General features: G+C 39.9%; 1 protein-coding gene across 1 annotated transcript; it reads left to right on the top strand.

Annotated features, from left to right (window-relative positions):
- The first annotated feature begins 3,680 nt into the window (after positions 1–3,680).
- On the top strand, positions 3,681–15,309 carry LOC139727412 (ubiquitin-conjugating enzyme E2 J2-like). Its single transcript, XM_071638366.1, has 6 exons — positions 3,681–3,861; positions 7,911–8,246; positions 8,807–8,950; positions 9,967–10,105; positions 12,410–12,490; positions 13,215–15,309. The coding sequence occupies exons 2-6, from the start codon at positions 8,125–8,127 to the stop codon at positions 13,455–13,457; spliced, it is 729 nt and encodes a 242-aa protein (XP_071494467.1). The 5' UTR covers positions 3,681–3,861; positions 7,911–8,124; the 3' UTR covers positions 13,458–15,309.

Below are 15,309 nucleotides of genomic sequence, written 5' to 3'. Positions count from 1 at the left end.
GTTACTATTTACAGGGCCGGCGTAGCCGTGGGGGCCGTGGGGGCCGTGGGGGCTCGGGCCCCCACACTTTTTGTGCACCATACAAATGAATACATAAGGTGTCATCACTTTGGGCCCCCACACTTTTTTCAACCCGGAAGTACGCAAGTGGCACTAAAATAGAAATAGATAGAGATCTTGAAGTATGGCGGCGGTAAGGTTATGTGTTTTCTCTGAAGACCTTTTTTTTTATAACACCCGGAAATGGGAGGGGAGAGAGTGAGCTGAGGACCTGTTTTTTTTTTTTTTTTTTTTTTTTTTTTTGCTTGTCAGCTGGGGAAACCCGGAAGTGGACGGGGAGAGATGAGCTGAGGACCCTTTTTTTTTTTTTTTTTTTTTGCTTTTTAGCTCATGAAACCCGGAAGTGGGCCCCCACACTTTTGAAAACACTGCGCCGGCCCTGATTTACACTACGTATAGGGCCTATACCCCCGGAAGCTGACGTAAACAGCACTCGCATAATGGTGCATGCAGACTATGACTCTGTGCCGCCATCTCTGGATTGTGAGAGAATTACAAAAACTGTTCCTGACTTCATGCATGGGCAAAAATGTAAAGGAAATATAAAGAGAATATCACAAAATTTCACTTTATATGAAAAATGCACTAATTCCTTCTTCTTGGTAGGCCCTCTCACCAGAGCCTCTCACATTATCATACAAAAGAGTTTCATATTTTCCCCTGTTTCTGAAAGAGGCATAAATCAAGCGAATCGCCTTTTCATTGTCGGCTATTTATACAAAAATTAGAACTTGATATGATGAATTCTCTTTATCATTGTTATTGTTATTCTTTTTATCATTATCATTCAGGGACCTAGTAGTAGTAGCAGTATTTATTGATTGATTAATTAACCAATTAATTAATTTAGTTATTCATTCATTTATTTATTTATTCATTTATTTATTCATTTATTTATTTATTCATTTATTTATTTATTCATTCATGCATCTTATTTCCCTGATCAGATGTCACCGGGCTCCAGAATCAAAATCATTATAGCCCAATATTTTTTTGTATTGTTGATGGTGATATATCACTGCATTTACTAATCCACAAACATATTTGAAAAGTAGGCCTATGTGTTCCGTGGTTTATTTGAAAGCGATAACATCACGGTGTCATCGCCCAGAGGCGCTTGTATCCGATAATTACTATTCAGTGAAAATATTTACACTTTTAATTGTAGTTTCGTTTACATCGATGTGATAATTATAAATTTCACGCTTATTGCTGCCGTCATCATCAATTTAGAATTTTATAGTGGAAGTAACTGACTAGGAACTAAATTGAGTGTAACCATGGAGCTATTATCAGCATAGGCGCCGGAAGTGGGGGAGGGCAGGGGGGCGGCCGCCCCCCCCCCCCCAATCCAAAAAATGGGGGGGGGGGGGGCAAAACGCATTTTTGCCCCCCAAAAAGCCCCCCCCCCCAAAAAAAAAAAAATAATAATAATAATGATAAAAATAAATGAATAAACAAATAAAATAAATATGTATATATATGAATAAAAGGGAAAAATATGGCTACAAACGGCAGCTTTTGGACTGTAAAATGTCAAAATTTTCAAGCTCGCTCGCTTCGCTCGCTCGCATCTAGCAGTTGAGCCCGGTGCGCCTCCCCCTTAATTTCTAAAGCGAAAAACATAGCTACGACGGCAGTTGTTATGGACTCTAGAATGTCAAAATTTTCAAGGTCGCTCGCTTCGCTCGCTCGCATTGAATCGTTATGCCATTCTCCTAATGTTGCTGACAGTAATTGCCAGTAGTTGCACCCGATGCCCCCACCCCTTAATTTCCAAAGCGAAAGATAAATATAGGTACAAACGGGAGTTTTGGGACTGTAAAATGTCAAAATTTTCAAGCTCGCTCGCTTCGCTCACTCGCATTGAATCGTTATGCCACTCTCCTAACGTTGCTGCCAGTAATTGCCAGCAGTTGCGCCCGATGCCCCCCCCCCTTAATTTCCAAAGCGAAAGATATAGCTACTAAACGGGAGTTTTTGGACTGTAACATGTCAAAATTTTCAAGCTCGCTCGCTTCGCTCGCTCGCATTGAATCGTTATGCCACTCTCCTTACGTTGCTGCCAGTAATTGCCAGCAGTTGCGCCCGATGCCCCCCCCTTAATTTCCAAAGCGAAAGATATAACTACAAACGGGAGTTTTTGAACTGTAAAATGTCAAAAAATTCTCAAGCTCGCTCGCATTGAATCGTTATGCCATTCTCCTAATGTTGCTGCCAGTAATTGCCAGCAGTTGCGCCCGCTGCGCCGCCCCATTAATTTCCAAAGTGAAAGATATAGCTACAAACCCCAGTTTTGGGACTGTAGAATGTCAAAATTTGCAAGCTTGCTCGCTTCGCTCGCTCGCATTGAATCGTTATGCCATTCTCCTAATGTTGCTGCCAATAATTGCCAGCAGTTGCGCCCGATGCGCCCCCATTTATTTCCAAAGCGAAATATATAGCTACAATTAAAACTCCAGTTTGGGAACTGTAGAATATCAAAATTTTCAAGCTCGCTCGCTTCGCTCGCTCGCATTTTATTGTTATGCCATTCACCTTATGTTGCTGACAGTATATAATTTGTCGATCGTTTCACACCGTCATTCCATAATCCATGTAAGGAAAACTTACAATGTTCCTCAATGACTGTGTTGTTGAATGTATCACATTCCGTAATGTATAGTAGTCCCATTATTGCTCACGCACACACGCACTTGTAAGCATACAGACCGTCTAAAATTACTTAATGGTTCCCCCCCCCCATGTTTCGACCCACCGTATACGCCACTTTACACACACACACACACACACACACACACATATATATATATATATATATATATATATATATATATAATAGATGTGTGCGCCCGCGTGTGTGTGTGTGTGTGTGTGTGTGTGTGTATGTGTATATTGTGTAACATATGCATGGTCTAATCTTGAGCCCCCTCCAATGTTTGCCCCCCCCCCCCCCCCCCCCCCCCAATCCAAAACTGCTTCCGGCGCGCCTGATTATCAGTCCCGCAATAACTCAGCTCAGAATACTACACCAGTATTACAAATTACGGTTAGTAGGTTGCTCCAAAGAGGTTCTATTACTAGTAATTATGTAACATGTCATCGTCCGTAGTTTACTGTATTCTGATCTGCAACTACTTTGTGATGACTGTCTTAATACATTATCTTGAGTGAAATATTATTTACATGGTATAATTTCAATCATAAATCCATCACCGAAATTTTGAAGCAGGTTGTGGTTGCTTTACTCCATCAAAGCAATACCAAGGCATTGTCTTCTCAGTGAACTGTAAAAAAAAAAAAAAAAAAAAAAAAGTGAGATATAGGGCTACATATATATTCATTTCGTTATATTGTATTTCAATGTATTTCTTTTTCTCGAGCAACAACGTGTAATTGCCAGTGCATGTGTGTGTGTGTACGTGTGTGTATATGTGTGTGTGTGTCGTGACGACCGTGCGTTCACAGGAGGGCAAAGAAAAGTATTCATACATAGAGGAACAGTACGTAGACGGTATATTCCCTGAACGCGCGCCCGTCCGTACCTTATACCGTACGCCGTCAATGTACACACCCGTTACCGTGCTGGTCACGTAATACACACACAGGACTTTGTCATGTCGCATGAGAACAAAAATCAGCAACTGACGTAACTTATGCGGTGGGAGTCCATCAATCAAAAACAAGACAGCTTGACAGGCAGACAGGCGGACAGGTCACCGAGAACTGGCTGTGACCAGAGTATACAATATACACAAAAAGTGATTTCATTATGCCGATCTACCAGATATTCCGTCTGAGGTAAACTGCTGCTGCGAGTCGAGTGCACACAAAATCTATGTGGTACATGTATTGAACTACATGTGTAAATTTACTGTAGTTGACTAGGGCTAGCCTAAAGAGGGCCTACAAACTGTATGTCCTGCTGTCTTTCGCCATTTGCTCCTGTGCGTAATCAGTACTAATGACAATGTACTAAATTTACTAGTAGTACTAGTAGTGTACTGACTCTCGACCTCGTATCGTTTAATACGTTTCTCGGTAACAATGTTGAGTCTTCTTACAGACTAAGTAAAGTCGTGTCAGTGCACAGTCCAGTGGTAATTTACAGATCTCGTTTAAATTAGATTTAAAGGGGGCGAACTTGAATTGCAATTGTCATGATATAGCTGATGATTGTTGGAGGGACTGCACTCAAAGTTTCAGAACATTGTCAATTTGTTACAGACCCACCACTGTGCTGCACTAGTGGCACCACCAGTCACACTGTGTCAATATTAATAATCTAGACTAGAGTGCTAGACAAGAAGGTTTCTAGATAAAAAGGAAATAAAAGTCTAACAGTCAGGCCTGTAGTCGTGGTAGTCTATTTCAGTTCGGGAAACCCACTCACAAGGGGGGCCCCTCCTTATAAGTAACCCGTCCCCCTTATAAGTAACCCCGTCCCCCTTATAAGTAACCCCCGGGGCACCCCTTGTAAGGAGTCTCCACGCTTTTTTGCAATGTAACGCGAAAATGAAAGGACTGCGGCAATTCGCTTGATTATGTCCATAAAGCTTCACAAGTTTCCTAGTTACTCACGAAATTTGAGCAAAATCGGTTTGAGGCATCATATCTAAAATCATGGATTTAAATGCGATGTCAAACGACCCATGCGAATGCTGAAATGCGAGCGATTACTGGCGTGAGTGTCGCCAGGCGCGGCGGCGCGGCAGTGCTTGAGTGCAGACGTGGCGACTGAGTACCGTACTGAGTGCAGACGTGGCGACTGAGTACCGTACTCAGTCGCCACGTCTGCACTCAAGCATTGCCGCGCCGCCACGCCTGGCGACACTCACGCCAGTAATCGCTCGCATTTCAGCATTCGCATGGGTCGTTTGACATCGCATTTAAATCCATGATTTTAGATATGATGCCTCAAACCGATTTTGCTCAAATTTCGTGAGTAACTAGGAAACTTGTGAAGCTTTATGGACATAATCAAGCGAATTGCCGCAGTCCTTTCATTTTCGCGTTGCTTTGCAAAAAAGCGTGGAGACTCCTTATAAGGGGTGCCCCGGGGGTTACTTATAAGGGGGACGGGGTTACTTATAAGGGGGGGCGGGTTACTTATAAGGAGGGGCCCCCCTTGTGAGTGGGTTTCCCGAACTGATTTACTGCCTATGACTAATGTACACAGGCTCACAGCCCTACGTTACGTTGCAGCTGTGTCGCTGTATGGGGACGCGACGCCGTGTGAAGCACGATGTCTGATCAGGGGTGGTATTCTGAGACCGTTTTATCTCTGTTGTAAGTCTGTTGTAACAAATCGGTATTCTGAACACCGTTTTATCTCTGTTGTAACTTCTGTTGTAACTTCTGTTGTAAGTAGTGTTTTATCTTGCGCACTCTTTGCCTGCGCATACCATTGTCTTAGGGTATGCGCACGCGCGTAACAGTGGGCGCAAACCTGAACACCCATTAGATTACACGGTATTCTGAAAACTGTTTTATCTTCTGTTGTAAGTCATGCCCCTTGCAAATTTATGCTTCTGAGATAAAACAGGGTGGAAGGTGTTATAACTCCGTTGTAACTTTCGTTTTAACTTATGTTAGATAGTGAGATTATTCATCAACTCAATATTGTGGTATGCGAGTTCAAAATAAAAAAGATATACAAAAAATAAAAACAATGTATGTACAGAAAGGCAAATGATATAGCAGTTTGACAAAACGTAAACTCATTCCACAATACAAAATTTGGTAACAGTAACATTGCAAGTACATACGCGTAGCATAATTATGCACATAGATAAAAACACAAACACATGAACAGAAAGGTTACCGGCACCGTCGGCACTAACTTGTTTTAAGCACTATTTATTTCAAAAATATCTTTCAAAATATTAAATATTTTTTAATATGATTTCACTATTTTCACCAAAAAGAATTCATTATCAGTACCTTTGGTTGTTTCAAAAATATTTATTGCTGGGGATGGCGCGAATCCTAAGAAAAGTATTAGAAGTCTAAGGTTCCATGATGGAACTTTACGCGATAATGCTCTCCAAGAGATATCTTGTGAAGATAGTGACAACAACAACAACAACAACAATAATATTTAATGATAATGATAACATGGCATTGCAAGGGCTTAACTTAATTTAGAAGCGTCTAGTTCCACATAAACCATGAAATTTGGGTTCCTCTTATGAACGCCAGATATCTTCTTATTTTTTAAACAAAATTTCAAATACAAAGACTCAATCTGAGATAGCTTTGTGAATCCCCTACTGCGCCAACTATACGTCAAAACCGGTAAGAAGGCATAATGATCAAGCTTCTGTTGTAACTTTATTTTATCTCTGGCTCTCTTTATCTGCGCATACCATTGTCCTATTTGTGCGCACGCCAGAGAATGAGCGCTTGTTAAAACGCGCAGAGTTAAGCAAGGCGCACTTGCCCAAGGGAGCAATCTTATTGGTTGAAATGTCTTAGACGCTACTTCTAACAATATTTCCTATTGGATATGATTAGTGCGATGGGCGTGGTTATCATGACTTACAACACCGTTAAAACAGTTTTCAGAATACCGATTTACAACTGTTTTAGCGGTGTTATAACTCACAGACTTACAACACAAGTTACAACACAAGTTACAACAGAGATAAAACGGTGTTCAGAATACCACCCCAGGCTATTTACTGCCAAACAGTTTAGTAAGAGTATGGTTGGACCTAACTAACACATGACTAATAATGTTACTCATCGACTGCCTAATTTTTATTTGCTTGATAATATTTAACACTGAAATTCACGTAAAAATTTGACCAACGTGATAGAGAAAATCCAGCACTATTAAATGCTGTTGTTCCCATTTCAATTCGAAGTTTCAGTGCAAAAATATTGCCGTTGAACTTGACTTGCCTCTTTTCAGCTCCCCGTGGTGCCACTCCTTTTTTAGACCGACCAATGTTTTTGCGTAGACAATGCACACAAACCCAGTTGTATTTAACACCGTGTTGTACAAAGCTTTTTAGAAAATGCATTGACATTTACATTACGATTTGGTTAAAATATTCATTCGAAATTTTGTTCTTGATTATAACCATTAATGAACATGAGCAGTGAATTTTCGCGTTTCCCCACACATCCTCATCAACGGTCAAAGCCAATACATTTTTATATGCTCTGCGCACAGTGCAGTGCGTACTACAACTTGTACAAGTGTTTTGTGTGCCAAAACTACGCAGTCCGTTTCAAAAAGGGTGGTCGATGTGTAAGAAAGCATACAGAAGGGACTAGAGCTAGAGTTTGACCGAAAGATCAGTCTGTATGTGGTCGTTGAGGATATACCTTTCTATGTTCCACAGAGACTGTCTGGCTTCACAGACAAGACCCGCCTTCAGAGAACTATACACAGCCCTTTCGCTGTACACAAGCATCACACAGGGACGCCATGCTTTGCATAGCGTCTGGTCCGACTACTTCCGAGGAGAGCCGATATTTACTCCTCCGTACAGATTGATTTTTCTGTCTGGTAGAGAGCCTACTGCTGGCAATTTGATACAACATTGTACTAGTATTTTGTAACACTGTTACAAGTTTAATTCTGCTATTGCTGCACATACCCCATACCCCACTGTGAGTTGCAAGCCTCATGTACATAACCCAGTTTTCAGCTTGGACTGCACAAGCTCTTAAAGTACCTAAATTAAGAGTGAAGTTGATATGATTTGACTTGACTTGACCTCTATTGTTTTTGCTATTATAAATTGTTCACAATTGTGTGGAGACTGTCACTGTCATGCCCATTTGCAAAAACCTAGCCTTTTGCACTTTTACAATTTATTTCTTTCTTACCTTTACAGGCAATATATGTAATCCTTTCTGGTCATACCTGTTGACGCAGTGAACAGCAGATTGTAATTACGTGGTACTCCAGAAACAACTCTAGACACTCTTGATCCTCAACGCCAGACTAATTCAGAAGAGGTGACATTATTCACAAGGACACTCCAGAGGAGAAAGTTGGGATACAGGGTTGAAAATCATTCTTTGCAAATCCTAACGTAATTCGGCAGGATGAGTACCAAGCGGGTGAACACAACAGCTGCTGCACGCTTAAAACAAGACTACATGAGACTAAAAAAGGACCCTGTTCCGTATGTAACAGCTGAGCCACTACCTTCAAATATCTTAGAATGGTAAGTTCATGACACTATATCAATCCTGAATCAATAACAAATGTTGGTGTTGGCTGGTGTTGCCATCCTTCAAGTTTGCAGGAAATATTGCTTTGATAATTCAGTTTTTTGACACACCTTATTGGGCTGTATTGAAGGATGAAGGTGATGGAATAAGTCTGTGGAACATTACTTGACTCTTTTTAACAAGTGTGTACATGTCATTCTTATAATGCCTTATATCTTGAGCTTTTAGCATCCTCTATCCTACAAAGTATCTTTGCAAAGTAGTTAGTTTTCCCTGCTTTGTTATTTTGTACAGGGGATATGAAAGTGAATTACCCTCTGGCAAAGTTTCAGAGCATGTGTTGGAGCTTGATTTAAAAGGGGAAAAAAAGATTTACCAGAATCCATTTTTTTAAATTTTTCAGTATCCACAGAGTAGTGGTTTTGTTGAATGGTGAGTACCAGTGTTTGTCATGTGAAAGTGATTGTCAATTTAGTGATGAGTACAATGCCAAATGCGTTGATTGTGTATCATCCCAGCCATCTACTGCATGCTCTCTTCTGCCCACTCACAGGCACTATGTGGTGAGGGGACCCAAGGACACGCCTTATGAGGGTGGTGTCTATCATGGCAAGCTTGTATTCCCAAGAGAATTTCCCTTCAAGCCTCCAAGCATCTACATGATCACACCCAATGGCCGGTTCAAGGTTAACACAAGGTAATGTAGTCTTTTTGAGGTACTGTACATGCAAAATGCAGCTGCCTAGTTTAACCCATTTCATTTTGCATTCTGAAATCTCCATGGATTTAATACACAGGTCACTAATTACGAGCAGGTAATGATAGAAACTTTCTTTATCTGTAGTCTGTGAAATATTAATCTCTTATAGTTTTACAGATGCTATTTTAAATTTTGATGTAAATTATGTTGTGTTAGAAGAACTTGCTAAAGATGGTCACACTTTCCTATATAGTATCACAGGTGTGCCTCATAAAAGATATTTTCTGATCTGTGATGTGCCGTTACTTTGTACCTTGCAACTAGGGATAAATACAGAAATTAATCCAGGATGCACTTGAGCTTATTATGCATTTCAGTGCATTTTAAAGGTCCTGTTTACCTTTGGGAGCAGTGATTTAAAAAATGTTCAAGATATCATTTTTGATGCGTATGTGTAGGTCAGTTGTGTCACGAAAATATAAGGAGATATCACTATTTTTTTTCATTAAACCGTAACTGTAGACGGATTGGTCTGGAAACATTTTTATTATAACTATTGTTCACATTTTGTATATTTAACAATACTTAACATTGATTATACTGGTTCAAATGTTCACATTAGTTGTTTCTATCCCTAACTCACATTTTAGAATTATTTTGAAGCACTAATGCTGGGTTTTTGTTTCTTCTGCAAAATGATAAATTATGCCTTTAAGAATAATCATGTCATATGTGATAATCTGCCGTGGTGATGTGACTTTGAAACATCGAGATTATGCAATTACTCTTTTCTCAATGTTTTGTAGTTCATAACTGAGATATGCTATTCATGAACCATAATCGAATCCACTGCACCAACAGGCCTAGAATTCTTAGTAAAAGGTAGCAAATGGGGAAATGGGAGTTTGTTTACTGAGGGCATACAGATCTTTGATGCCTGCGACAAATGTTTTGACAGTCATCTACATATCATGATATTGCAATTTGTACACATTTGTATTTTCTCGCAATAGGTTGTGCTTATCAATTAGTGATTTTCACCCTGATACATGGAACCCAGCTTGGTCAGTGTCAACGATTCTCACAGGCCTGCTCAGTTTCATGGTGGAGAAAAACCCAACGTGGGGTAGCATCGAGACTACAGATTTTGTGGTGAGTAAAGTTTTTGCATTGCATTTATCACATTTTCACCTTTATATTTCTGATACATTTGTTTCAAAATCAAGTATAATGTCGATGATGATAATAGAGAAGTCTTTTTTTTAACATTCCCAGTTACCACATCCTAACAATTGTTATGGTATTTGGTATTTTAAAAAAATGATTCAGTCATAGAACTTCCTACAGAACTAACAAAAAATGAGTAGGAAGAGAATTTTCTGGAATTGAGAGAAAAATCAAATGTCTTTTTTTTTTAACATTTGGTATGGTATCTCCCAGTGGGTGACTTTGAAATGGCAATACACATCAAGACCATTTATATAGTGACTTCCATGATGAGAAATGAGCAGTCAGTGGTGTTTATTAACCAGCACATCTTGCAACTTTCTGTATGGTAGGGTAGTAAGACATATGTGCAAATTTTGCTGTTTTGTTGATAATGGATCTTTCTTCTTTCACAAAGAATTCACATTATAACATGACTTTCTTGTGTACATAAGGTTAAGGAAATACCAAGCACATACAATGTATCTCATGGGTTTTGTCGTGTATGTTTCTTACATCCAATAATGACAATGAAAAACAAAAAGATATGTAAAGACCCAGGGTTTGTGTACTGTTTAGAAACCTATTCATTCATGGAGAATGTAATATACAAACGTACGTTACTCACTTGGCTCTTTTGCTGAAAAGCACAGAGTTGACAGTTCCTTGACACATAATGATCTGATATCAAGATACAAGTTTTGTATGTCAAGATTTTGCTGATATGTACTACCACACGTGTTTGTCTTTTTTTGCTGCCTAACCTGAGAAAAGCCTTCAATTCTGTTTGGGTTTGATATCACTCACAATAGCACTTTCATGCACATAATTTATCCTTTCTCTGCAGAATAAGCTGCTTTGTAAACTTTTTTTAGCTCACCTGAGCCGAAGGCTCAAGTGAGCTATTGCGATCGCTCTTCGTCCGGTGTGCGTCGTCCGTCGTGCGTAAACTTTTACATTTTCATCTTCTTCTTGAGAACCCCTCGACCGATTTTCACCAAATTTGGCAGGTAGCATCCCTAGGGGGATAGGATCTCAATTTGTTCAAGTGGGCACCATACCCCGCCTGGGGGCCCCCTCTGCAAACCCCCCAAAATTAAGGAATCTTAAAAAATCTTCTTCTCTAGAACCAGAAGTGATAGAGCAAAGTTAATACTATGAATTAGTACATTGATGATTGTAGTTTCAAGTTTGTTCATGGTGGAATCAGGGGTGCCCCCCTTCGGACCCAGTGGAGGGGGGTGGGGAGGGGTCCTAATGGGGCCCAAATTGTACATTTTCATCTTTTTCTTGAAAATGCCATTATGAATTTTCACCAAAGTTGGCAGGTAGCATCTTCAGGGGGAAAGAATCTCAATCCCATCAAATGGGCACCATGCCCCACCTGGGGGGCCCCAGGGGGCCTAAATTTGGACCAAAATTGTAAATTTTCAGCTTTTTCTTGTAAACCCTGTAACTAATTTTCACCAAACTTTGCAGGTAGCATCCCTAGGGGGATAGAATCTCAATTCCATCAAATTGGCACCATGCCCCACCTAGGGGGCCCCCATGCCCCCCCCCCCCCCCCCCCTCCTGTAAGGAATCTTTACAGATTTTCTCTAGAACTGGAAGTGATTGAGCTTAGTTAATACAATGAGTCAGTATATTGATGACTGTTGTTTCAAGTTTGTTCATGGGAGAATCAGGGGTGCCCTCCCCAACCCCCAACCCCCCCACCCCCTTGGGACCCAAGGAAGCGGGATGGGATGGGGGGAGGGGTCCAAATTTTTGCTGAAAACAACATACCGGTAATGGATTTTCACCAAACTTGTCAAGTAGCATTCCCATAGGGATAAGATCTCAAAGTGTTTGAATGGGCACCATGCTTTCCTTGGGGGCCCCAGGGGGTCCAAACCTCCTAAATTAATGAATATTCAATATTATTTTTCTCTAGTTCTAATCAAAAGTGATAGGGCTTTCAGTCCTTTTTCCCAAGCTGCATAATCCAACATTCTATTAAGTACAGTGTACTTGGCAGGTATTTTTACCAGTGTGATGGAATACGTAAATGGACACCATGCCCCCATTCTCAAAGCTACCCCCACCATAAGTTTCCAATGTTCTCAGGTAAGAATCTGCAAGAATGCATGGAAGGTGAACTTGCAATACTCGGGTGAGCGCGTGACCCCCGGGTCTCTTGTTTTCCATCGCAATAACTTCTCTCTTCCCTTGATGTATTTACACATTGTATGTTAACACTTCTCTTCATAGAAAAAGCAGTTTGCCCATGACAGTGGGGCATTCAACATCAAAAATACAACATTTGTGGAGCTATTTCCTGATGTTGCGCAGGTAAGCTAGTCCATGCCGTTATATGTGACAAATGATTCAAACAAAATTCCCAAACAATTTAAGTCCCTAAAAGTTTGAGTTAGCTGTGCTATGTTTCACCTTTTGGAGCAAAGCCATAAAGTATGAAGCTTTCCTGTCAAGTATCTAATCTGTAGTACAATGTACTCTAGCTTGTTCAAAAAAAAAGGCAAACAAACACACAAAAACTGTTATCACAGACTCTTGATATGTCGCAAGTAATTTTACTACTTCCACATAATTTGGTTAAAAAGATAAGTCCACTATATATAACATTTGAAATATAACATTCTCTGTTTAAAGCAATACCTAATCATTCACATTGATTTTGATTTGTGTTAGAGTTTGTTGTTTTATGTGATTTAGTGCCAGATTTTGAAGTTCCTATTGCTCTGATAGTCTACCAACATGTCCAAGGAAAGTGGAAATTCGTGAAAATCTATGTACAAAGCTGGTGATCGCATTTACAGGTATGACATTGTACAGTTGCTGTACTCAAGAGAACAGAGCAAGGATTTCATGAAAATTGACAAAAATTGACTATCTTGCATATCCATTAACATTCAAATTTTATTTTCCATTTTCCGAATTCACATATTTTTCTGATGACTGTGCACTTTTGAAACAAACGCTAGGAAGGTCATTAAATAATACAGAAGAGGAATATGTACCTGTTACAATGGTTCAATGATCTTTCTGACACCAGGAAATTGCGGAAGCACTGAAGAAAGAGGAAGCGGAAATGAAGCAGCGAGCAGAGTCTGGCTCACCCCAGGCAACGGACCACCATCAGGCACGGCAACGGACGAATAACTTCAATGGCCAGCCTGACCATGCTCCTGGTATCGTAGGGAGCACCATGGCAAATGTACTGGTCATCATAGGCTTCGCAGCCTTTGCATGGACGGTCAAGTATGTTCTACGGAGCATAGCCAACACAGACCAGTAGCTCTCATGTTAGTCCTCAGATGATGGAATTTGGCGACTCAGACTTGTGTGTTCATATCACCGTGAGCCAGAAAAGGAGATGTCTCTTTGTGCTGCTAAACCACAGTTGAGCACTCATACATACCAAGCAAGGCATGGGAACATCAAATGCTTGCTATTTAGTATTGCAACACATGTGAACACAGCAGACTTCTGCTATATGTCATACATGTAGCAATTATTGGTATTATTACCGAATGTCTCTGTGTAATAAGTGATGTTTGGCAGTTTATTCCTGCTTTTCAAAAGAGGAGACGAAATGCTTTGCAGGTCATACTTGATGTAGTCAGAGTCTGATTACCATTTGCCTCGAGCTCAAATCTTGTGTAAGATTGTAATATTCATGTGGCAGGTTTGGGCACTCTCAAAGTGTTAAGAATTGTAGATAATCCAAGACTTAGCGGTGCTACTCAGGCCCTGGCCTATGCCAGGGTTTGAAGCAGAACACATCTCCCCTTAAAGGTCTGTAATTTTGGCACACACTGCCTGTAAGCCTTTCTAGTGCACATTATAGCATAATTCTGCTTGTGAGCTCAAGCAGCGTTCTAAATCCTAACTTTATATTGTAAACTAGTTTTGTTTGTTTATGAAAGAATCCACAGCTATACTGTATACTATGCTGAGCAGCTTAAAACATATTGGTGGGATCTTAAATTTGCTCACTTGTATGTTTTAATCAAGTCTACAAAAAGAACAGAATTTTATATGACATCTCCATGCACGAAAATCAGTGTAGTACAACTACACATGCATGATCCATTCAATTGTATGGTGTGCATTGAAAGCTGCTAGCATACTCAAACGCTCAAATTAATACTAGGACACATACATACGCACATACTTCTACTGTAGTAGTGTTTTTCATCTGACGAAGCACACAAATCAACCTATTTAAAATGTGCACATAAAATTGTTCAGATATTTTTTGCAGGTTTTAGAATCTGTGCTAGCCAAAAGTAGCCCAAAATCTGCAAAAATGAATGTACAGTGTATGTTGTACTGCAAATATTTCTATGTTTAAAGTGAAATACAATACAGTTTTTGGAGTCTGATATCAACCAATGGTGCAATCTTCTTCAATAACCCATTAAGGATGAGTCCCGAGTATACTGGGGCAAGTGTCTATGGGAAATGCGTGTTATACCAAAATCAGCCATCCTCAATGGGTTAATACCCAGTGCCCATTCTCGAATGAAATTGAGAGATTCATAGAGACTCAAGTGGCACTCTTCAGTTTGGCAGAACACAGCCAATTTTGTTTGTGCTATTCTCCTATATTATGCTTTTTCCAAGATGGTGATATACCATGACCTCAGCTGAAATTTGGTAGTTTTAAAATGATTTAAGCAAGAATATTTTTTTTTCTGATCTGTTAAGCTGAAAAATAGTTGCCTTATCTGGAAATATTGTGAAGGAAAGATACTGTTCTCCATTTACTGTATTGTAACCCATTGTCCTGCTGTCTTCCCTGTTCACAAGTTGCTTTACATGTATGATATATCTGACATTAAGTCACTTCTTTTAAAAAAATCAGATAATTGGGACTGTCTGATTGCTGCATTCCTGAGAACAATGACTCTGAATTCATCTGTAAAATTCACATTTACGCATTGAGCGTGAGTAGCTTCATGCTGAAATCATATCCTCTTGCTTTTTCTGTGACATATTTATTGCCCCAAGCATCGTTGGTTGGTATTAAACAACACACAGAAAATGCCTTGTTTAGTAGATCAGTCCATTGTTAAGAAAAAAAAAGTAGATATTTGTAGTATGATTTCAAATACTTCATTGGGTACTTGGTCATTTTTGTGTAC

The sequence above is a fragment of the Diadema antillarum genome, unplaced genomic scaffold, assembly GCF_040938485.1.
Source record: "Diadema antillarum isolate AM-2024a unplaced genomic scaffold, OU_Dant_1.0 seq00000130_RagTag, whole genome shotgun sequence".
NCBI lineage: Eukaryota > Metazoa > Echinodermata > Echinoidea > Diadematoida > Diadematidae > Diadema > Diadema antillarum.
This window is presented reverse-complemented; position numbering and strand designations above follow the sequence as displayed.

Excerpts from the sequence above, each read along its gene's own strand:
- LOC139727412 (XM_071638366.1), top strand. The coding sequence starts at position 8,125 with ATGAGTACCAAGCGGGTGAACACAACAGCTGCTGCACGCTTAAAACAA. Across the intron at positions 8,247-8,806 it reads CCTTCAAATATCTTAGAATG|GCACTATGTGGTGAGGGGAC; the intron begins GTAAGTTCATGA and ends GCCCACTCACAG. Across the intron at positions 8,951-9,966 it reads CGGTTCAAGGTTAACACAAG|GTTGTGCTTATCAATTAGTG; the intron begins GTAATGTAGTCT and ends TTCTCGCAATAG.